This window comes from Canis lupus, chromosome 14 (genome assembly GCF_048164855.1).
Source record: "Canis lupus baileyi chromosome 14, mCanLup2.hap1, whole genome shotgun sequence".
NCBI classification, from domain to species: domain Eukaryota; kingdom Metazoa; phylum Chordata; class Mammalia; order Carnivora; family Canidae; genus Canis; species Canis lupus.
In genome coordinates this window covers 21,070,584-21,096,066 of record NC_132851.1, presented here as the reverse complement: position 1 = coordinate 21,096,066, position 25,483 = coordinate 21,070,584, and the positions used below count along the sequence as shown (strand labels likewise).

Sequence of the window (25,483 nt, the reverse complement as noted above, 5' to 3'; positions counted from 1 at the left end):
CGGCCTTGTATAGATTGAACCCACATCAAAAGGAGGAATGCTCCAAGTGTCCTTTCAACGTGGAATCCAAGGAAGTTAAACAACAGTAACAAACCGTTTGCATTTCCTTTAGACTCTTTTTTTAATAGTTCTTTAAAATCTTCTAAGGCATCTTACTATGCCAAGCACAGGCATGCTAAAACATTATACTGTCCTGATTTATTAGGTTTACATTGAAAATAGTGAATACTAAGATTAGCTAAAATTAAATTTTTATATAAAAAGTTCTTTATGTGAATTAATTCCCACAGAAACCTTACAGAGTCAAATATTTTTTCCACTTCCCAGATGAGTAAAGTGAGGCTTGGAAATAGTAAGTAACTGGCCCAATGTCATTATGGTAAGAGTTCAAACTCAGGTCTGGCTAACAGCCCAAATCTATCATATTCACCACTGGCCCATCCCACTAATCATAACCTTGCAAGTTCAGCACAATTCATATGCGCAAGATTTTTTTTTTTTTACTATTTCATCTTTTACAGCTGAGAAAAAAGGCTGTGGTTATGGCACGGAAATGCAGGGAACCTGGAGCAAAGGAAACATTCCAAATTCAGTTCATCTGGAATTTAAAAAAGAAACCCTCTGTATAATGGAGGAATTACTACCTTCTAGGTGCCATCTATCTATCTATCTATCTATCTATCTATCTATCTATCTATCTCTCCATATATCTCCTTGTCATTTTTATTTCTTGTCTCTCTGCCTTTTTTATATAACCATATTAAGAACTGGAAAATAAAAATAATTTTTACAGTCTCTATTTGGAGCGTTTAACAGTAAACTTGTGGTCTTGGACGTAAGTAAACCTCAGAACTGGGAAAGAGGTAGTGTTTTCTATGCGTTCTTCCTTTTTTGGTTTTTCTTCTCACTTGTATTTATCACCCATGTCTTGCCTGGTCTTCCTAGTTTCACTAAGGACCACCTGATGTCTAGGGTGGGGGTTGAGAGACCCACCCTACATTAGAGGAGCTCAAAGGCTCCAAGAAGTCCCTGGCATCACAGACAGCAAGGAAAGAAGACAGGGGAACAAGAGGGAGGTGGTGAGATATAGAGTGAAAAAGAAAGATGAGCCCCAAATGCTGATGGCCAGAATGGCTCAGAATGAAGCTTACTACACTCTACTGTTGAGTTTCAACTTCACTGTTGCTTTTGATTTCTATTTACCTTCTTAATTTTTATTTTTTGAACATACAATTTCTTCTCAGCTTTACTGAGATATAACTGACATATAATGGTCTATAGGTACCAACGTGCTGATTCGATACATTTATATACTGCAAAATGACACCACCGTAACTTCGGCTACCACCTCCATCCCATCACATAATGACCATTTCTTCTTTGTGGTATGAACTTTTGAGACCTACTCTTTTAGCCATTGGTGCCTTTTAAAATGTGGTCCTGCACTGTGCTCTATCGCTTGCCAGGAGGCAGGCCGAGATTTATTCAGTGAAAAAGTCCAACTTTTGCTGGACTTGCTTATGGCCCCAGGCCCAGGGTTGAATATGAGTTGCCTTTAAGAGTCAAAGATTCCCCATGGGAATAGCCAGGATAAGCTAGAAACATTAGAAAACATGTTCCCTGTTTAAAGAGATGTTTAATTTTCTTTTTATTTTTGCTTAAGCTCTCCCTCTTTCCAGGCCAAATTAAGGGGTAACTGTGACACCAGCTCCAGGACAGAGATGCTAACCTCTCCCTAAGCTGATAGGCAAAGTGATGGTACTGCCTCTGGGCTGTAGGTTCTCACCTGTCAACAAGAGAAGACAAAGATTAAAAAGAAAGATGGATGAGCAGTAAGGAGTAACCTACTTTCTCACTTCCTGAGAGACTCCAAGGACTGAGAAGCACTGGCTGGACACTGTCACACAGATTTATCCCAACTGCTCCCTTCTCTGTCTAGAGTGGCCTTTCCTCCCTCAGGATCAGGGGCAATGAAGGTGTAGTAATAGGAAGTGATTTCAGGGGGTAGCGAGAAGAAAAGACAAAATAGCTCTGCTTTCCTAATTTTCTTTTTTTTATTTATTTATTTATTTATTTATTTATTTATTTATTTATTTTTAATTGGAATTCAATTTGCCAACGTATAGCATAACACCCAGTGCTCATTCCATGAAGTGCCCCCCCTCAGTGCCCGTCACCCTAATTTTCTAGACAGTCAAGGCTAACTGAGCAATTTTCTAGAAGTGGCTTTTCAGGAATTTCAGTGGGAAGTCTCATCATCCAGTGTTTGCTCTCAGTCTGTTCTATGCCATGGTTGTTACTGATATTTATTTTATTTTTTTCTTTTTAAAAAGATTTTATTGATTTATTTAACAGGGAGAGAGCATAAGCGGGTGGAGTGGCAAACAGAGGAAGAGGGAGAAGCAGGCTCCCCACTGAGCAGGGAGCCTGGAGAGGGGCTCAATCCAAAGACCCTGGGATCATGACCTGAGCCGAAGACAGATACTTCACTGACTGAGGCACCCAGACACTCTTATTTTTTTTTATGACTGAAGCTCTGCCTTTTAAGATGGCCAAAGGCAGAGGATGACTAATCATGGAGCTCTGTCCCTAGTGCTCTCCCCACCGTCAAACCACAGAGACCCGCTAACCCAGAAAGACCAGGCCGTCCGCAAAGATGCTCCATGTCCTGGATCTGCTATTACCACCATAAACATTGGCTCTGGACCTCCTACTCTACAATCCTGCTAACTATAGAATTGTTTTAGACCTTTTACTTTCCTTAAGCCCCCACATATTGACTGAACAGATTGGAGCCATCTAAATAATTCTGTTTTCATCCACTTTTCCTTCCTTCTCTGTTGCCTCTGAGGAAGACCTGTTTGCTTTCCTGGCCTAGGTTAAAAGTCATGTTCCTGACACTACCACATTCTTCCAAGTCCTCCAGGTAGATGGTCTAGTAGCTGCCTCCTTTAGCTATTGAAAATCTCCCCTCTTCTAGATCCTTCTCCTCTGGAGGCAGTAATGGACAACTCTCTAGGCTGAGCACAGCATATGGCATATAGTATGTGCTCAATTAAGATATGTGCTCAGTTAATATCCTATTCAATAAGATATATATATAGTCCCTCCCTCAAGCAGGGTAGCCATGTTACACAGTTCCAGGGGGCACCATTATATTTTATTCTGTGTGAATGGCACCCCCTAAAGTTCTACACTGGATCTGCATTGTCCTTTTCTAAAACAATGGTCACAGAATTTATATACATTGCATGTATACATAGAATTTACATTTTTAAACATGACCCTACAAAGAATGAGTATCTTCTGAAAGCCAGTTTTGAAAAGCAAATCCTTTTCCATCCAAGATTTTTTCAAAATAGGAAGTGAATACATTCTGAAAGTTTTTGGCCTCCTAATTGAGGAAAAGAGGAAAATAAAACCCACGTTCAGATATCTTATCACTTTATTACAGCTCTAAGACTGGTCATTCTCTAAAAGAAAACGTGTTTGAAGGAATAGCACAATAGATGCTATTGTCTGTTCTGTTCCTTCTCCAGGGAGCTTCTCTAACACCCCCAAAATAATTATAAATAATTATAAAATAATTATAAAAGGTCTGTGTTGGTATATTGGTTTTAAAAGGGAAAAAAAGAATTCTTAAAAGAAAGTATTCTAAAGCCAAATGATCCAAACACCAATCCAATATGTTTCATTTGGAAGTTTTTTGCCAAGATTTGTCTCCATGCATATATAAATCAAGTAAATTCACTGAACCAAATCTTTAGAATTGCCATTTTCAGAGCTTCAGGAATCATGAAAGAATCTAGGTGTGTAACCAAACAGGATCTTAGCTTAAGCCCTTTGCCAAAACATATAAATACTTCTAGACACTCCTACATATACAAGAAACCTACATAAATCTAACTTTTAGAGAATGCCTCCTTTAGATACAGTAATATGGACATGATTTACAGACAGTAGTTCCATTTAATGGGCAAAGACTAAACGGAGATTATAAGCAAACTAAAGTTTGGTGTAAAAAAAAAAGAACATGGAAGGAATTTAAGGCCACACACCTACATTTCTATAGAAAAACCAATCTCCTTATTCTTGAGCCATATAGCTATTCTGAGCTAAAGGCAAGTCTTGTTTGAGGGGAGAAGTGAGTTTTTCAGCCAATCATTTACTAACCCAGTGGGTAAGTTGTACCAAAAATAACCAGTGCATGCCAAATGTGCTGTCTTTCATTGGATTGGATCTAACTGGTTGCCACTCCACATAATTCAGTCTTGAGGGAAGCAGTGGAGCCACATATATCCTAAGTCAGTGACAGATACAAAAAAAAAAAAAAGATTTCCTTGAATTTGTGTTTTTACTTCTCTCCATCTTCATTTCTTGATCATCTTTCCAAATCTAAGTGTGTGCATGTGTGTGTACACACACAGGTGTACACACTGCACTCAACTCTCCAGCCACACTGAACTCTGTGCAATATTGGGAATGCCCCACCTTCTCCTCATCTCCACGCTTTTTAAAATTCTGTTCTGTGCTTGTACCCACTTTCCAACCCTCATTCACCTAGCTACTTTTTGTCTCTCATTTGAGAGTTGGCCTTGATGGTGCCTCACTCAGGAGGCTCTCCCCAACATTCCAAGACTGGCTTAGTTAACTATTCTTTGTAAATACCTCATAGGGCTATGCAAATATCCCCATTGTAGCATGCATTACAGATTCTTCCTTGGTTATATTTTCTCCCACTAAGCTATCAACTTTTTGAGGATAAGAACTTTAAATCTGGCTTAGTGAAAACCTGTTGACTAAACCAACAACGGATGTTAACTTATTCCTCTCCTGACCATCTTTATAATTTTTTCAATGCTGTTCATTTGAACATGTTAAAAGACTAGGTAATTGACATGTATCAAATACAGGTTTGTGCCTAGAAAAGTGAAAAGACCGGGAAATTTGCTAAACCAACGCATACAATTCAGTGCAAATGGTAGCCAGGGTATGGGAACATTCAGAAAGAAGTGTTGCTAATTTTGGAAGATTTGATGAAAGTTCTCAGGTTTTGATGAATCTAACAGACATAGAAGATGTCAGTGAAGAGAAATAGACACAGGATTGGTAGAATGTAGATAAACAGGAAGAATAATTAGGGGAAAAAAAAAACCACCTAGTTTGACTTGCTTGCATAGAAAAGTACCAGAAACAAATAATGTCTTGGTAAGGAACCTACTGTGTTAACAACCCTGCGCAGGTCCTTACCCTCTGGCCTGGAGAGCCATCGCGTCCTGGTGAACCAATGCCTCCTGGGATACCCTAGGTAGAGCAAGGACCAAAAAAAGTCAGAATCAGAGAAATCAATTGCCTGCTTGCTTGCTTGCTTTCTTTCTTTCTTCCTTCCTTTCCTTTCCTTTCCTTTCCTTTCCTTTCCTTTCCTTTCCTTTTTTACGCTTTTATTTATTTATTCATGAGATACCCAGAGAGAGGCAGAGACATGGGCAGAGGGAGAAGCAGGCTCCCTGTGGGGAATCCGATGTGGGACTCGATCCCAGAACCCCAGGATCATGTCCTAGCTGAAGGCAGACGTTCAACCACTGAGCCACCAAGGCACCCCTCAATTGCCTTTCCACCCAGCTTCCCTGAAATAGATCAAGGCCTCCAAACACACCTAAGAGCATGAAGATGAATTCAGAATCCAGAAATGATTTACGTGAAATTTGCCCTCTGGAGCATCAGTATGACTCTCAGAGGAGGCTCGAGTAAATGAATACAGGCTAATAGTTTATAATACTTATTGCTAAAATCACAGCTGACTTTAGAAGCTACAACCATTTTCCCCCCTAGGCAGGGCTCTAGCGCTAAGAGCATTTTTTCTTTTCTTTAGGGAGGGGAGGGAAAGAAGGCCAAGGAGACAGAGAACCTTGAGCAGGCTTCATGCGGAGCCTGACATTGGGCTCAATCCCATAACCCTGAGATGGTGACCTGCTTGGAAATCAAGTCGATCGCTTAACTGAGCCACCCAGGCGCCCCAAGCCAAGAACATTTTTTTTATTATAAATTTATTTTTTATTGGTGTTCAATTTGCCAACATATAGAATAACATCCAGTGCTCATCCCATCAAGTGCCCCCCTCAGTGCCCGTCACCCAGTCACCCCCCGCCCACCTCCCCTTCTACCACCCCTAGTTCATTTCCCAGAGTTAGGAGTCTCTCATGTTCGGTCTCCCTTTCTGATATTTCCCACTCATTTTTTCTCCTTTCCCCTTTATTCCCTTTCACTATTGTTTATATTCCACAAATGAATGAGACCATATAATGTTTGTAGCAGACTTAAAAGTAAAACTCATACCTGGGGGCCAGGAAGACCAGTCTCTCCTTTTTCTCCTTTAGCTCCAGGCATTCCCTGAAGAGCCAAAAGTATGCAGAGTTAAGCTCAGGTAGGTAAATGCTTAGTCTTTTCTTTTTCTCCACTGACTGTTCTAATGTTTTCGACATTAATTCGCTTTCACACTAACATCCGAACACAGCACGTTTCACTTCTCACATCTGCTACCCCACGTAGGTGAGCATTCTTACAGAGCTGAACACTGATACAGCAGAACAGTGGAAACAGAACATATAGTCTGATGGGGCTGAGCCCATACTGTGAATCTGTGGAGGAGAGATTGAATGTCTCCATACTACTGGTTGTTTAGATTTTTAAAGTTCATATCTATCTAGAGTTTTGGTTGTGTTTTGGCTAGAGAGATACAAGAATGGAAAAGCAAACCGAATCTGGCAGGTAGCAAGACCTTCCCAAAGGCTTAGTAGTAGTAGTAACAATTGTATAACTGGCATGCCAATGCCTTCTAAGCTGTGAAAATTAACCCTGGAACAGAAAAGTTCTCAGCTAGGGAGATACAATCGTGTGCCCAGAAAGATTGCTAAAAATGTGCTTAAAAGGCTTGTTTGCATCAAATATTAATTTTAATTACTAGAAATCAGTTTTATTCTTTCAATCTGCATCCCTAGAGGAAGATTAATGAAAATCAGTGAGTTGCATTAAATTTGTCTTCATGATACAAATACCATGGCTATATAAAAGTATACTGTCTATAATATAAAACTCCAACTAAGTGCACTGTACGTTGATGCCCATTGAGATAAAAATTAAAAATAAGTGGTTTTCATGAATTTATATCCATGATTACTAGAAATACATAACAAACAACTTAAATTTAAGTAACATTTGGTACTTTCTAGATTTTATCACATTTGTTAAGGACTTGATCCAACAAGAAAAGGACGATACATATCATGGCCCTCTTTCTATAGACAAACTGCTTCTGGATATACCTACTCTGTATGGATATATCTATTTGTAAAAGACCCTTGTATTTAACAGAAAATTGGCTAAGGAATGAACTCTCAGTTACTACTGTTGTTTCTCAATTCTCAATCCCAAGTGTTTACACACAACTCACAGGCATTCCTTGAATGGACAGACCACTTGGTCCTTGAGGTCCAGGGGGACCCTGAGGTCCTGGGGGACCTGTTTCACCCCGAGGGCCTTCTGGTCCCTGGAACACAAGAGAAGAAAATCATTCCAGAGGTAAGTTAGACTCTCGGTACTCAAAAGATATTTCTGCTTCCAGTACTTATAATTTATTTCCTTACATAAATTTTCCTAAGACACAAAATGTTGATAGGATAGAAAGACAACATGCCTCAGATGGTGCACCTGCCAGACAAGATGTCATCAGTAAACCAAAAGAGTAAACACATAGGGGTTGCCACAACTTAAATTTTTTTCTTCTGTAAATAAGAAGGCTATGCCAACTATGTGAGTAACTAGACCCCCCACACTCCATAACAAATCCAAAAGATATAAGTACTTCGAGACCACCCTCCTGGTCTGTGGTGTGCAGGTTCATACCATCCAGCTGAACTACATTCTCTCCACCTCCGCCACTGTCAGCTACTCATCTCGGGGGCACTCCTGCGTTACTGAAGACTTTGCACCCAGTCCCTGTTTTCTTCCTCCTTTTCATCCTCCCATCACTCCGTACCTCTTCAGTGTCTGCTTAATGACCTGCCCTAGTGCAGTATTACTTGATTTTCTTTCTTCTCAGGATCACGCACTCCTGTCATTTTAGCAACTCTTATTCCCATAGTTGGGCCTTGTTGTTTAGCTAAAGCTGTACCACCTCGGGAATCTTAGATCCAGAAAAAAATACATCCTCAACCTCTTCTTCTTTTCCTTCTCTCATTCTGTGACTCCAGTGAAAACTAGTACAAGTTAAGACTTCCAACACCTGGATATCATGTTAAATGTGATACTGATGAATCCACTAGTTGGGACAAGCAATACAGAAGAAAAGGTGGGGATAGATACCGAGCATAGTCTGTTAATTTTTAGGTTCATGGGGATAACTGTGTGGACATATTCATCGGCCCGGGGATCAAGAGATGTCTGAACTGGGATGGATTTTGGAGTAGTTGAAGATGTGTTTGTGGGTGAGGTTACTAAGGAGACTGTTGATAGAGTAGCAGAGGAAATTGATAGAGATGAGATGAAAAGCACATAGAAGGGAGAAGAAGAGAAGCCTGAGCAGTGTAGGAAAGGCCAAAGGAGGAGAAAATTTCAAATAGAAAGGTATCCAACCATGTCAAATGCTGTTGAGACCTCAAGTAAGATAGGAATTAAACCATAGTCTGTGGATTTGACAACAAGGAGGTAATCAGTGATTTTAATGAGAGCAATTTTATAGGATTCTTATAGGAATGGAAATCATATGCATGTTAAGTATGATTCTAGTTATATAAAAATGGAATCATATACTATGCACTCTGTTGGTTCACACTTCTTTCATGTGGCAGAGTGGTGCGTTGAGGTTCATAAATTTTGTTTCATGTTCCCATACTATGTTCCTTTTGATTGCTGAGTGGTATTCCATTGCATGGATATACAGAAAATTGTTCATTTGCCTATTAATGAACATTTGAATTGTTTCCAGTTTTTTTGCTATTTTGAATAAACATGCTATGAACATTTATGTACCCCCCAAAAAGTATTTTGGAAGTGAGGATGCAGAAAACAAATGAAAACTCTTCTCACAAGAAACATAGTGTAAGAGGAGGGGAGACAGAGATAGCTAGATTTTAAAAATATGATGGCAAAGACAAGCCAGTAATTGATAAACATTAGTTAATGCTTATAATCGTTTAATCATATATCACTTAAATGTTATTGAGGAACTGAGAATGGAGCAGAAAGGAAGAACGGACATGGTCTCATTTTGTTCTGTACAGTAAGACAAAAATGACTAGAAGAAACCAGCAGCAGAGCTGCTTTAAGCTCCTAAATTCTTATGATCTATTTGCTACAACTGAAATATGGACCCATAAAATGGAAAATAATAGTGTGGGGCTTTCCATATGGAAGGTACACTTTATCTGTTCCCACACTATAACATTGGTGGACATGTGAGCATCCTTTGTCTAACAAGACATTTTCCTAAAAACACTTCACGCTTAAACCTGTGATTCATCAAAATCGTCGTGTAAAAATAACCACATCAGTAGTGGACCTGTGGAAATGAATTATCAGATGTGAGGGGTAAATGTTGGAATCATCAAACATCTTTATTTAAACTCCTAATACGTTCACGATCAGAACCACCATCCAGTGAGAATGTTGGAAAAACAGTAGGATCATGCAGGAATCCCAATGGGAAGAAGAGGCCAGAATCTACAGGAACCCCTGGGCACTGCCCTGAGGTGGAACTGAGGGAGACCCAGGGTATTGCTGAGAAGAGACTTCCAAATTACTGGCCTTCCCTGTAGGACCATAAAGGAGAGAGCCAGGTATGAAACATCAAGTCCACACCTAAAATATGTGTCACAATCTCAGAAAAATGAAACAAACAAAAAAGGAGATATCTCATGATCTGAGTTTTGGGTTGGCTAGTGCCTAATTATCTTCAGACTTCTTTCAGTTACTTCTTTCCCCCCGCCCCCATATTAGCTCCTAACTTGCTTCACTTGTTTCTGATTTTATAGCAAAAATTTTTGCAGTGTTCTCTTCTCCATGAAAAAATATCATGCAAATTTAGTAAGGGACCCTACTGAAGCAGTAAGTCAGGACTGCAAGGTGGGTGGAGAAGTGGATCATATGGCGCAACAGGTACAAATGAAATAGGGAGTCAAATTATAGAGGACCTTGAATGCCCTGCCAAAGAAGGTGGATTTATTCTCAAGGCAACAGCAAAGGACTACAGGTTTCAAAGTATGATATGACCCAGCATAGCTTTAACAAAATAAATCTGCAGGCAGATGTGAAGAATCAATCAGAAAATCAAAATCACTGGAGCCAGGAGACCAGTTAGAAGATTTGCCAAAAGCCAGATAGAAGATGGTGAGGCCTGAATTCAATTAGTGGCTGGGCCCTTTAGGGCGCCTTTGTGCAAAGTAGGAAAACGTGTGCCTGGACATGGCTGGGCAAAACTTGGCCTTCTCAGCTGATGCCTTCGTGCAGCACACGGCCTAAACCAGCGCACTTGGTGGCCCTGGGCAGTGCGAAAGGTAAACAGAGCTGTGTGTTTGATTATGCAGAGTAGTGGGTAGGGGGGAGGACTCTAAAACTTGAGAAATTTCCTGGAAGTGCTGCCTAGTTGTGATTCAGTTTTGTCCTTACTGTTGTAGGTAGAGGAACAGAAGAGTACACAGGGAAGAACATTACCTCGGAAACTAAACCACTCAGAACACTGACATTCTACTTTTGGCCTGGAAACCAAGCTTTCTTCCACTAAGTTCTAAAATATTTTTATGAAAATACAGAAGTCCTTAAGAATAAGGGAAAAGACTTAGACATAACCTTCAGAAAAACATAAGGGGTTCTAGATTGCAAGGCGTAAATAGTACTATACTCCAAAATTATTCATTGCTAGTTATGAGAGAGACAGAGAAAACATTACCTTTGGACCCTGTTCACCTCGTTGGCCCTTTGGTCCGCGGAGTCCTGGACCACCCTGGCAAACAGATGTTAAGTATTAGCACAAAGACAAGTCTTAAAGCAGCATATTTCATCCATTTTCCTCAATAATATGGATTATGTAATTCTTATTTTGAAGAAAGGCCAATTCATTGTGTAATGGTATATGTTCATTATGATCCTTTCCTGGAAATCGGCCACCTAGACTCACCTCTTCCTGCTGATGATTTCATAGTTTGAGAAAGCTTTCTATGCCAAATCCTTTCAAGTTAAAAAAAGCTACAGTATTTTGAAATTCAGTGTGTAAGACTACTGCTATTAATGGATGCAAATAATGAAATACACTGTTAATCCGAAATTGTGCCTTAGCCACAACTTTGAGACTATTTAAATTATAAAAAACATATAAAAATAGTAGCAATTTAATTTTATTTACCCCATAAAAGGCTAATCAGTGTTATTGAAACTTCAGTTATTTGCATTTTCCCTAATATTTTTGCCCTATTAATGCACCATCTGCACAATTACTTACTATCATTTTCTTTATCTAGATAAATATTTACACACATATGTACATATGTATTCTTGTGAACATATATTTTTACTTGTGAACATATTCTTTGTATATATGTGCATAAATATATATGTGCATACACACTGAATATTTTTCAATTGACTCCCTCTTTCACTTAAATCTAACCTTAAAAGCAAATATTACAGCGCTTTAGTTAATGGAAAATTGTCTTACTTATTAAGAATAGAAGGTAACAAAAAAAAAAGAATAGAAGGTAACCTTAAAAATATACTATAAATAATGTTACTGAATTTAGCTAGATTTTGTCCCTATTGAAGCCTAAGAGTCATGAGCTTGTTTGTTGTTAAAAAGAGAAATGAGTAAAAGAGTGTACAGACTGAGAATATCTCTTTCACCTAAGCAGAAGGATTAAAAGTTCATTGACAATGGAATAGCTTTCTCAGTTGTGATTCCAATTTATTTCCTGCTACGCACATGACTACTGCAAAGTATGTTGTGTACCATCAGCGGAACACTTGCATCAATTGGGAAAGACTGGATTAGGTGACCTTGAAAATTTCTTTGGGCTTGTTTTAACTACTTAAATTCAGTCCCCTCCCCAATAACACCTGGTTGCTTATCTTTGAGTCTTTAAAAATACAAGTAGAAAATTGAATTTTATGTATATATGGACCTATAGAAAATATTACCTATAGTATTTTTGTGCTTTTATATAATGTATTATAAGTTACATATGTGACATCACACTTTTTAGCTACTTCTTAGTTTTTAAACTTCATATATTTTCGAGATTCTTTTCCATGACATAGCATATGTATGATATAACTTATTCTGAATGAGTTGCATAGTTTTCTGAACCTTGGATTATATAATCATTTGTTTAACCATTCTTCATTACTGGAAATGAAGGGTTTTCTTGGTTTTGTTTTTGTTTTTGTTTTGTTTTGTTTTGTTTTGTTTTTTTTCTGTTCAAACACTTCTGCAGTTAACATCCTTATCAAACCCTTAAGTACAAACTTTAACATTTAAGTGCAAATGTTAATATCTAGGATATCAACAAGTAGAATTATAAATGAAATTTGATGGATAGGAAGATATATCATCAAACTGTGCTCCAAGAAAACTGTGCCAGTTTACTCATCTACCAAGAGTTTAAGAAGGTTCCTGCTTCTTTAAACCTTAGTCACCACTTGAGATTGAAGGGGAGCAGAATTTGTCACATCACAGTGTGCCTCATTGGCATAAGAATTATTTTAGTTTGATTATTTAAGAAACTGCAGACACAGAAGCAGCCCTGGAAGGCAAAAACTAAGTTTTATAAGAGACCTTCACATTTATAAGGGAAATCTCCATTTGTACTCCTTGTACCAGGAAAGAAGAGATGACTCTAAATCTCTAGAAACTTACTTATGAAGAGGGAGAGACTGGGGTCTGCAAAACAACCTCACCCTTGTTTGCTGTCCCTTTCCTGGTAACCTCCCGAAACAAACTCCCAACCCCCAACCGCTTTTTTTTTTTTTTTTTGGTCTTTAGCAGAAGATAATGGTTAGAGTGAGGGCTTCAGGGATGCCTGGGTGGCTTAGTGTTTGAGCATCTCCCTTCAGCTCAAGGCGTGATCAGGGGTCCTGGGACGAGTCCCACATCGGGCTCCCTGTGAGGAGCCTGCTTCGCCCTCTGCCTATGTCTTTGCTTCTCTCTGTCTCTCACGAATAAATAAATAAAATCTTAAAAAATAATAAAGTGATGGCTTCAGCCACTACCCAGTTTTCCTGGGTATCTCCCATGTGTACAGGAGATATGTGTGTTATAAACTCTTGATTGTTTTTCTTCTGTTAATCTTTTTTTTTTAAGGGTTGTTATAGCCAAGAATCCAGAGGGGTAGAGGGAAAATTATTTTTCACCCCCACAATGTTGTCAAATGTTACATTTTTACCAAATTAACTGGTAAAAAATAATATTTTACTCTTATTTTAATTTTCATTTCCTTTAAAACTAATGGAGCATCTTTTCATAATATTTGCCCATTTGCATTTCATCTTCATGCAGCTACCAATTTCTATATTTTACTCAGTGTTCTAATGGGTTGCATGTCTTCTCTTCAGTGTGCAGAAATTCTTCATATATTGGATACCACATCTTTCCCTATTATATGGAATGCAGATATTTTCCCCCAGAGTACAGACACTGTTGGTTGGCTACCAAAGAGTCTTTCCTGACTCCCTTGTCCATTTTATTTCTCCTGCTATAAAGGCTAAAAAGACATATTTGCTTGCTCAGCCTCCTTTGCAACCAGGGATGGGCACATTAACTACTTTGGGCCAATATGATCAAGAGGCCACAAGCCTATGGAAAGGTAGGTGGGAAGCTAGACAAGTTTGGGTCTTTGGGACCATTCACCTCTAATCTTTTGTTGAGCAAACAATTGCCTAAATGTCCCAATGTTTTACACTACTGTGTCAGTCAAATTTCCTGTTCCTTGTAGCAAGTGCAATGCATCCCAATTAAATTAATGTACCATCAATATACCATTCAGGCACAACTCTAATTTTGTCTGTGCATCTTTAATGGTCCTTTAAAAAAAAAAAGACTTATTTATTCTCTTGAGAGAGAGAGGGAGTACAAGCAGGGGGAAAGGCAGAGGGAAAAGGAGAAGCAGACTCCTCACTGAGCAGGAAGCCCAGTGCTGGGCTTGGTCTCAGGACCCTAGAATCATGATTTGAGCCAAAGGTAGACACCTAACTATCTGAGCCACTCATGCACCCCTAATGATCAATTTTTAACCACAGGTTTTGTCCAAATGTGACAATTTGGCTCACAGATATTCGTGCCAGAGGCACCAAGTCTGAAAGCCTGGAGTCTTTCATATTTCTAACTTATTTTGCACCTTATCCTTAGTCTTCAACACTGAGTGCATGACAAGAATTCAATACATTTTTTTGTGGATGTTAACGTCCACCCTTTTAATAAAAAATGGTTAGTCTAGGCGAAGGGAATATGGTTCATTCACCCATGCCTTCCTACAGCTCTTTTGTAGCTTTACTGGCACAAAATACCACTCTGTAAGATTTTTCTTTTGAATGAGAAAATCATCCCAACTACGTTCAATTAGAAAGGGTTTTATTCCCTATTGTTTGGGAAACTATTTCTTTTTCTTTTTCTTTTTTCTTCTTTTAAAGGAGAAGCATTTATTTATTTTTTTATTTTTTAAAGATTTTATTTATTTATTCATGAGAGACACAGAGAGAGAGAGGCAGAGACACAGGCAGAGGGAGAAGCAGGCTCCACACAGGGAGCCGAATGTGGGACTTGATCCCGAGTCTACAGGATCACGCTCACGGCTGAAAAGTGGCACTAAACCACTGAGCCACCGGGGCTGCCCTGGGAGACTATTTCTTGAAGAGTTTATTATACTTTGAATATTCAAAAATTGCCATAGCTTTTCTCCTATTTTAAATCTTTCTCTCCAAGTCAGAGCTCAATCCTTCTTTCACTTCTCCCTGCCTTTTTTCTCATTACAAAGGTTGACTCTTAGCTCATATGTAAATAGTTTATAACTTGTTCCAGCAATATTGCAGATGAAAAAACTTGAAAACCCTCCAGCAAAAAAAGCCTATTAATGCTGCTTAAAATAAAATAAACATTATTATCATTAAGAACTGCATGCATAAATACCAGGAATGAAGAAGAAACAAAAAAACCAGAGAAGCAAGCATGTGCACAGAGACCGCCCTTGGGGAGGATAAGGCAAAAGGTTCAAGTTTGCTGCCAAGTTTGTATTTTATAGCCCACACAAAGCAAGGAAATGTGAACTTACGTCTATGATAGGTGGGGGTAGGGTGGAAAACGAAATGTTCTTTAAAGCTGAGGAACTTGAAAGGCTGCACTGTGAATCAGCTAGAAAAAAAAAGCAAAACTAGCAGGTGGATGACCAAGATGTTTCCAATTTAGCTATGAGAGGAGTAGGAAATGTCTCTGCTAAGAAATATTACCCAGAAGCTGATTCTCATACAATCCAGGGATCAGAGTTATTCACACTGCCTGTCAGGAGCAAACAAAACTCCAAAGTCAAATGTCTAAGGTGGATTTCAATTGATTATATATGAAAGAGCTTAGCAGGAGCAGGCACAGATATTCTCTGGAGGAATACAGCCCAAAACTGGCTCAAAATATCCCCCAAGATAAAATTTCAAGTAATACAAACTCAAATATACACCAAAAAAAAAAATCACAAAATACTTATCAAAACAAGATAGCATAAGAACCATCAGCAGGAAAAAAAAAAAGGCTCAGAATCACATACAATGCAGATATTGAAATGATCAGATTAAAAAAATAAACTTTATTTAAAACATTGAAAGAAAAAATATTTTTGAAGTGTCACAAAAGCAGAAAGACTATAGAAATGTCCAGAAGGTTTGAAAAGGAACCAAATAGAACTTCTAGCTGTGCAAAATATAATCATCAAAATCAGAAATACAACAGATAGTTGAAACAACCTATTAAAGATAGCTAAACACAAAATACACTAGAAACTAAATTTGAAGAAATTACACAGAATAGGCCTGGAAATACAAGCAGAAATACATCAAAAAAGTTAGGAGACATGAAAGTAAAAAAAGTACATCTAATTGAGTTTCATAAAAACATAATCAAGATGATGGGAGGGAGACAATATTAAAGAGGTAATAACTAAGAAAACTGCAAATTTAATGAGAAACATTCAAACTCATGAAGTCATAAATTTTCCAAAATGGCAGATTAACAACATCAAAACCCCTCGCCAAAGCATACTGTAGCAAAACTTCAGATCACCAAAGACAAAGGGATCTTGAAGATCTTCCCTTTTATTAGTTTGGGAAGTTGTTTGACTGCTTTAATTGAGGCCAATATTAAATTTTTAAGTAAGACAAAAGGCTTATTATTCTCTTATATTAAAATCAGAGCTGATAACTGGTTCAGTGTAGTAGCTTTACCAAGTAAGACAATGTGGAAGCTTAGCTTCTTCATTTTATTGCTCTGCTATTTTCTAGAACACTGCTTACCAAAGTGAGCCACTACCACATGTTCCCAGAGTAGCCTTTTAGAGAGGTAAGAATGGATAAGGAAGGTATTTTGTTTACATTTAAGAACAACGTTGAGGTTGACTGCATATACCTTTTTTCTCACTTGCCAAAACTTGGTCATAGGTCAATACCTACTCATACAGATGCTAAGAAGTCAAGTCCCTAGTTGAATGGCTATGTGTTTAGCTCAAACTCAGGGAATTCTACTTTGAAAAAGGAGTGGCAATGATTATGGGGGTTACAACAACAATCTCTGTAGCAACCATTAAAACTATCTTTTGATAATATGGGAAATAAAAACATTAAAAGATGAACAAAAATTGAAAATTTACTACCAATGGTCCCTCATTAAAGAAACATCGTGGGGCGCCTGGGTGGTGCAGTCAGTTAAGCATTCGATTTTTGGTTTGGGCTCAGGTCATGATCTCAGGGTTGTGAGAGCAAGTCTTGTGGAGGACTCTGTCACTGGGGAGTCCGCCTGAGATTCTTTCTCTTCTTCTCCCTTTGTCCTTCCCTCTGTTGCTTTGCACTCACTCTTTCTCTCTCTAAAATAAATAAAATCTTTAAAAAAAAAGAAGGAACATCCAAAGGTTGTGTTCCAGGAGATATAAAAAGATACCAGAAGATATTGTGAGCAAAGAAATAGAAAGTATGGAAGCAAGTCTTAACACACGTTATTTATAACAAGTACTAATAAAATGTCTAGTTTGTGATGCTAAAAAAAAAAAAGTGCCAAAATACTGGATAGCAACAGCACATAATTATAAAAAGAATGATTCAAGAGAAAAAAAAATTCCAAGAACATCGTATCGGTTAAAGTAAGGGTGAAAATCTTGATTCTTTTTAGACTTTGTCAAGCTACATATGCTTGTTAAAATCTCTTGGTTAACTATCAAAAGAACAGCTACAGAGAGTATGATTTCCAAATTAGTGGAGGGGAGAAAAAGGAATAACAACAAAAAGCTAAAAAGTGTAAATAAGTAAATAAAATCTCAAACAACCAAGAGAGCCACATATATCATGTGGGACAAATAGAAAGCAAAAACTAAAGTGACAGATACAGGAATACTTGCCCAAAGAGGTTAATTATCACAAACAATTGAATGAAAGAACTAAACTCTAAAAGAATTGCAAAACCAGATTGAAAACAAAATCTACCCATATACTATTTAAACAGAACACATCTCAAACATAAAAACATGGAAAGGCTAAAACCAAAAGGATAAAGAAAATGGGCATTAAGGAGAGAGCACATGATGTGATGTGCACTGGGTGTTATAGGCAACTGATGAATCTTTGAACTCTACATCTGAAATTAATGATGTACTATATGTTGGCTAATTGAAATTAAATTTTACATATATATATATATATATGGCACATATTTGTATATATGTATATACGCCAGGAAAATAATCCAAAAGAGCAATGTTGATATTGCAAATCACTAGCAAGATGACTGTTCTCAATTTTCTGTATGCTGTAGCACAATCTTAGGATATACAATGCAAAATTACAAACAAATATAACAGATTGAAACTGAAGTAGAATATTTTAAACATCTATCTCAGCAATTGAAAGATAAAGAATTAATGCAGATAAAGAAAATTCTAACAAAACAATTTTTATAGTTTGATTTACTGGATATTTATATTTAGAATTCTGAACTCCACAATCAGAAAACATACATTCTTCTAAAGCATACACAGAACATCTGTAAAACTTGACTAAAGGCCACAGAACAAATGTCAAAGAATCAACAAATGTCCAGATATTGGTACTATACAGACTATCTTCCATAAAAAAGTGCAGTAAAATTAATACAAGAAAAAATGTAAAAATTGCACATATGAAGGGAAATTTAAGAAGACACTTCTAAGTAAACCATGGCTAGAAGAAGGTATAAAGAAAAACAAAAAATGATAGCTCACAGAAATATCAATTTTAACTACACTGGCATTAAAATTTCTATATAATAAAAAGTCCCATGAACAACAAGCAAGCCATAGATTAGGAAATGATATTTGCAAACCATATCATTAATAGAGGATTAGTGTCCAGAATGCATAAAACCACTTAGAAACCAATAGGCAAAAAATCTGCACAACAAAAACCAGAAAAGTTTATAAACAGATATTTAAATAGAAAGGAATCCAAATGACTCAGAGACAAATGAAAAACTGCTCCATCTTCTAGTACAAAGGGAAAGTCTTATTTAAAATAACAACCACAAGGGCACCTGGTGGCTCAGTTGGTTAAGCATTCAACTCTTGATTTTAGCTCAGGTCATGATCTCAGGGTCTTGAGATCAAGCCCCAAGTTGGGTCCTGTCTGCTTAAGAACCCCTCTCTTTCCCTCTGCCCCTCCCCACTCATTCTCTTTCTCTCTCTCTCAAGAAAAATAAATAAATGAATAAAATAAAATAACAACCACAGAGGATTTTACAGTCATCAGACAAGCAAAAGCTCTTGAATTTGGCAACATCACAGTGCTGGTGAGATGCAGGGAAACCAGACCTCTTCTAGAGTTTGTGGGAAAGGATATTGGGACAACCATCTAGAAAGGCAATTAGCAGTTTCTTCATGAAACTGAAGGTAAACCCATCCTTTTTCTCCAACAAATCCGATCCTAAGTATATGAGCACTCAACTCATGGGCCAACAAGCTGTAGTTCATATAATGGAACAATATGCATTACCCTTGATAAAGTTCAAATACATACATTTTTTTAAAAATATATATATTTATTTATTTATTTGAGAGAAAGAGAGAGCATGCATGAGCACAGAGGGTAGAGGCAGAGTAAGAGGGAGAGGGAGAAATGATATTAAGGAGATTCCAAGCTGAGTGCAAGTCCCACACAGAGCTTCATCTCACAACTCCGAGGTCATGACCTGAGCAGAAACCAAGAGTCAGATGCTTAATTGACTGCACCACCCAGGTGATCCTCAAAGACATACTTTTGGGTTAAAAAAAAAGCAAGCTATACACAGCTGAAAATAAATCTGTGTTTCCAATTCCAAGATTAAACTAAAGACAAACTCTTACATTTGATGGAAGTTTTATAATGCACAGAATACTTATGTGCATATTATCTTGTGTATTCCTCAGAATGTCAGAGAGGTGGGTGCTATTTTACTTATGAGGAAATGGAGGTTCACAGTGGTTCAGAGACTTGCCTAGTCTTACAATTTAAATTTAATGCTCTTACCATCACTCCACATTTGCTTTTTTGGGATAAAGAATCTTCTGTTAAAAAAAAAAAAGAAAGAAAAAAAAAAAGAAAAGGATTTGAGTTCTACATCTGTACTTGAACAAATGTTCTATGTGCCAAAGGTAAAGGAGGAGAAGCTATTGGGATGTATTTCAGATACATTCAGCAGGTTCTCTTCCTTTTTATTCAGTTCAGGAAATGTGGTACACAGATAAAAATTCTAGTGGAGGGGGGCCAACCTGGAGTGAACCTTCATGCTGCCTGTGTGATCTACTGCATGCATGTTGCTGGGGTCCGCCTGCCTCCCATGAGTCAATGTGCAAGGGCTGGTGAGACATCAGAATATTCCTCCAGTAAGGTCTGGATTTTTTTTATTTGCTTGTGCTTTTTCTCCCTGTTTTCTCTCTCTGCCTTGATCCATTTGCCATTTCTTAACTACAAACCAACTGTATACTACCTTAAGGAAATACCCATAGCCCCAGGTTAGCAGGTCAGACAGCAAAGGAGCACTTGAACACATTAAATAGAAAGATTCACCAAGGTAAATTCAAAGACCCAGGTCATAAAATTATATATATTTTAGATTTTACAAAAAAAAATGTTTTTTTTTTGTCTCTCTACCTTCTACCTTCTTCCTCCTCCTCTCTCACCCCCACCCCCAACCAGCCAATCTCCCCATTCCTTCTTTTTTTGCAGGGAGTTCCCATCAGCAGTGGAGAACTTTATGTTCAGAAGGGGTATTTTTCCTGGAGAATTCAAAATCCTTCCTTCACCTATCAATTTTAACACATGTGAGGCAAAGGGAGGGATACACAAATCTTAAAGGTACAAGTAGAGGGCCGATGTTTGAAACATTCACATTGAAAATAAACCACAGGCTATTAAAGGGAAGATTTGAAATATGTAACAATTTGAAAGATAGTTTGGTATAGAGGTTAAAGAGCATCATATATAGGAGTCATAGAGACCTGGATTTGAAGAGAAGCTGTGTTCTTTAGGCAAGTTTCTTAACATCTCTGTGCTTCAGTTTGCTCATAGGATTAAGTACGTGTTTAGCATAGTGGCAAGCACATTTAAGACACACAAGTGATACCTATTATATTATTAGAGAACACTTAAATATGAACTAGGCAAGACTTACTGGTGGGCCTGCTGGTCCGAGAGTCCCTGTATTGATTTCAGAACAGGAACAGGAATGTGGTAGCTCTGGACAGGTCTCCTCATCCCTCTGAAGAGAAAAAAAAAAAAAAAAAAAAAAAAAAAAAACAGCATAACTGTTAACAAGACAATCTATACAAATGGCTTTATGAGTTCCAAGGAAAACACTTTAAGACACTTTAAAAAACCTTTTAAAGTCAATATTGGTATGGAAAGGAAAAGAATACCCTCTCCTGCCCACAGAATATTCTCCTTAAAGAAAAATGAATGAGTGTCTCATGAGTCATTGATGATCATCATTACCAAAGGATGTTGATAAAATGACTTGGGGATGTAAGTAAGGAAGGCAGAGTGGGTGTAAAAAAAGATCCCAGTTACTATTCCATTCAGTTTAAGTAAGAGTACTCTATGAACTTAAGGTTTGGAAAACTTTCTGTTTTCTATTTCAAAGGATTAAAAAAAAACCCATATTGGAATAGTCAATCAGAATAACTGCAGCTAACTAAAACACACAAACCAAACTAAAAACAATGCTTAAACACATCATCAATTCCCTGCAACAACTTTAATTATGACTCACGTTTGAGTCATTTTGTGGTTGAACATAAGGAAACACCACAGCATCGATCTAAAAAGCTTTGGGATTGGAGCTCATTTTTCTTCTCTTCAACAACCTTTTCAGCACAAGACATTACAAGATATATTATGAATGTCAGGCTGAACATCTCTGGATGAGTTACTGGGGTATGAAGACAGAGCACCTGCTAATAGCTATCGAACCATTTGTGAATATCCTATTTGAAGTATCAGCCAAAATGAAGTCTGCACCGGAATAAGAAACTGCAGAAATAGGGCTCACTAGTCCCACTGGATAGAGAGAAAATAAGCTTCATTATTTAAGACTTGGGGACAGGGGGTTGGAGGTGGGGTGGAACTAAAGCTGGAACTAATAGAGCACGGATGACAATTAAGTGATCAAGTAGAAAATAAACCCAGTCTCTGAAATGTTCACAACAGAAACTCAAAAAAAGCTGAGCAGAGGGCCTCTCTATACTGTATATACTTCCCTCTAAATGTTGGACAATAGTCAAAGCTTTCAGCTCATTACAGGAAACCCCCCTGCTAACACTTCTGGCCTGATATCTGGGCAGCTAGAGTGGAATACAAACTGAAAGAGCCCCCCAATAAGGCTAATATCAGGCCTCCTGTGACCAGAGGCTAAATAATGGCTTTGCCATTGCTGCCGACTCTATCTCCACCCATGTCTTCCTACCGTGGAATTGGCATGTCTTCAGTGATAGAAATAAAAAGAAGAGCTCTCATCAAACCTGGGTTGTTCCTCAGAAAAGTGGTGATCACATTTTACTTGATACAGGATAGGCTTCTGAGTATTTCTGCTTCCAATTTCCAATCCATCTGTGCTTAAGCCTAATATCACAGTGTCTCTGATTTAATTCACCAGAGTTTACTTGAAAATTAGATGTGATGAAGGAAGAGTAAGTTACAGTTAATTCTTGAGCAACATGGGCTTGACCCACACTGGTCCATTATATCTGGACTTTTTTCCCCAGTAAATGCAGTACAGTACTATGTTTATTTTTCTCTTCCCTGATTTTCTTAATCTTCTTTCCTCTAGACTACTGTAAGAATTCACTATATAATACATATTACATACAAAATACATGTTAAGCAACTGCTTATATTATCAGCAAGGCTTCCAGTCAACTGTAGGCTAGTAGTAGTTAAGTTTGGGGGAGTCAAAAGACATACACAGATTTTTGACCGAGTGGGAGAGGGAGCTGCTGCCCCTGTTGTTCAAGGGCCAACTGTATTTCCTTCTGAAACACAGTCATCACGAATTTAATGCCTGCAATAGATGTTGTAATCTGGTGTAAATTTAAAAAGGCAAATCTCTTAGACTTTATAAAGGCTGCTCCATGCCCATCTTCAAGTTCAATTATTAAGACATGAGTACTGTCCAACCGTAATAGGGTCATCCATTTCAGCTCACTGTCCCTAAGGATCCTAAGATAGGAATCTGTTTTTATTTTTATTTTAAGATTTTATTTATTTATTCATGAAAGACACAGAGAAAGAGAGAGGCAGAGACACAGGCAGAGTGAGAAGCAAGCTCCATGCAGGGAGTCCGATGTGGGACTTGATCCTGGGACTCGAGGATCACGCCCTGGGCAGAAGGCAGGTACTAAACCACTGAGCTACCCAGGGATCGTGAAGAATCTGTTTATATATATACAGGTATAACCCTGTGAATTATACTTGGTATTCATAATGACACCTTAGCAAACTTCCAGAAGTACCATGAACGTTTTAAAAACTCAAGAGAAATAGCAATATTTGGTACCCATTGGACTTCATATGAACAACTAGCTCAAGGCAGTTCATAGTCATAACATTAGATATTAAGATACTTTTTTGATGATGTCATTTACTTGCAGATCTGGGGTTCTGGCAGTTGCTATGATGGAAGGTAAGTACCATGGGAAAAGTCAATGTGGAAAAAGAAGTGAGGGTGGCAACGTCCAATCAAAATCCAGGGTATGAAAAATTGTGCATAGGCCCATCCATCCCATTAGTACATAATTGTGGTTATTTAAGAATAAAATAAAAATGCCATTTTTCTCTCAAATCATGTGTATTATTCTTTCATATGGTTGGTTACATTAGTTTTTAGAGTATAAACATTTAAGATTTCTGGGCCTAATGAATTCATAGATGGAATTGTTCAGCATTTCTTTTGCCTGAAGGGTATCATGAAAAAATTATTGCAACACCAAAGGTTTTCTGAACCAGGAAGTTTGAGAACATCTGGACTCTGTAAATGGCAGCCCCTGGAGCTGTGCAGCCCCCACCATGTATGTATGTCAGTATGTCCTGCTGGTGTCAGACATGCCTCCTTCTTAGCCTCTTCTGATTTTCATTATCATCACAATGAAATAGCTTGTTCTGAGTTTTATGAAATAGCATTTCATTTTCAAAGAAAATTAAATACAACTTTAGAACATTTCAATAAAGAACAGACCTACTAATAAAAGAATTCTTACCAGGCCTGGAAGTTCACAGCATTTGTCTCTATCGGCCCACGATGTGGAACAAATAATATCAAACATTTGTAACTGGAACTGCAAGTTAAAAGAAAATTGTCACTCAATAAAAAGGAGATGCGCTATGTCTATAATTATGATTACATATTCTCTATCACATAATAGAACATGGATACATTTGCAATATAACCCGACAGTAAATAAAGTCATTCTAACAATATCTAACTTTGTTCCTCAAAGATACAGTGATTTAAGATTTTGTCTATAGTTAATCCAAGCAGCCTCCAAACTCTCTCATTTATTACAACTTTCCCTCTCATCTCTGCCTAAAGAACTTAGCACCCCTGCTAAAACTCGGCCTGTACTGCCCTCACGGTTACTACAAGCGCCTCTGTAGTCTCACAACACTCCATATATCTGTCCCATAGCATGTCTCCCACCATAGTGTGATTATTTACATTAGCTCCTCTTTAGACTGTGAGCTTTTCAAGGGACAGAGAATCACTTATTCATTTTCGTGTCCCCATATGTGGTGGGTAGTAGATATTCACGAAGACTTGTTGAATGAATTCTGGCTTCCATCGCATATGCATAATTCCACAAATTTTTTCTTTAACGGGTAGTGCAAGCCAGATACTACATCAACCTTTAGAATATGAAAATGAACAAAACCAAAATCCTGCCCTCAGAGATCTTTACCAGTGGTGAGAGGTAAGCCCATGAATACTGTTTATAATTGTCATGACAGGATCATGACAAATTCACAGATTGTACTCTGAGAATCTGTGATGAGTGTATTTTTATTGGAGCCATTGATCACGCCATAAATACTTACTCTTGTTCTACTCATGTATGTCGGCAAAACTCAGTGTACATTTCGAAACAAACAGAAACATCATTAGAATGTTATTAAGGGCTAACAACTCACTTCATGTCCCAACCACTTGTAATATTATATTTCTTCCAATATTATTTTCAAGTATTACAAGTATCACCAAATGCAGAGCTGGGGGAAGGATGCAATCTTTTCACTTTAAATCTATAACCTTCCTTCAGCAAGTGTTTTCACCAAGTGCTAAAAACTCTCTTGGTGCCTTATTTTCTCCCAAAGAATACTATTCATCCCTGTCAGGGGTCCTATGGATGAAAATGAGAATGCCCAAGTGCATCGTACTCCTGAAAGAGTTACTAACAATGCATGCAGCATCACAGAAGAGTCTGCTCTGACAGTAAAGAGAATAAAGTCAGGCTTTCTCTTGTAGTACATAAGAACTGTGCTTTGCTGCAAATATCCTTTCCCAAGTGAGTTATGCAAGATTTATAAAATAAAGCTTAAATTTTGAAAGCAGATCCATTAATCAAGGCATCAGTTTTTTGTTTGTTTCTATATACAACTCTTGAGTTGTCTGAAGAAATATGTGCATGGTTCATACTCTTTTCTTCTCTATTAAAAAAAAATTCCCAATGGGTAAGATATCTAGTCTGTGGAGGGC

The 25,483-nt window shown here is 37.8% G+C and overlaps 1 protein-coding gene across 4 annotated transcripts in view; it reads right to left on the bottom strand.

Annotated features, from left to right (window-relative positions):
• Window positions 1–25,483, bottom strand: part of COL14A1 (collagen type XIV alpha 1 chain) — a 216,156-nt gene that overhangs the window by 45,948 nt on the left and 144,725 nt on the right. For all 4 annotated transcript variants that reach the window (XM_072774345.1, XM_072774344.1, XM_072774346.1 and 1 more), the window contains exons 35-40: window positions 23,991–24,068; window positions 20,912–20,998; window positions 10,943–10,996; window positions 7,451–7,546; window positions 6,337–6,390; window positions 5,251–5,304 (exon numbers count right to left, since the gene is read on the bottom strand). In XM_072774345.1, coding sequence (XP_072630446.1) covers window positions 5,251–5,304; window positions 6,337–6,390; window positions 7,451–7,546; window positions 10,943–10,996; window positions 20,912–20,998; window positions 23,991–24,068 — 423 coding nt within the window. The remainder of the gene's footprint in view (window positions 1–5,250; window positions 5,305–6,336; window positions 6,391–7,450; window positions 7,547–10,942; window positions 10,997–20,911; window positions 20,999–23,990; window positions 24,069–25,483) is intronic.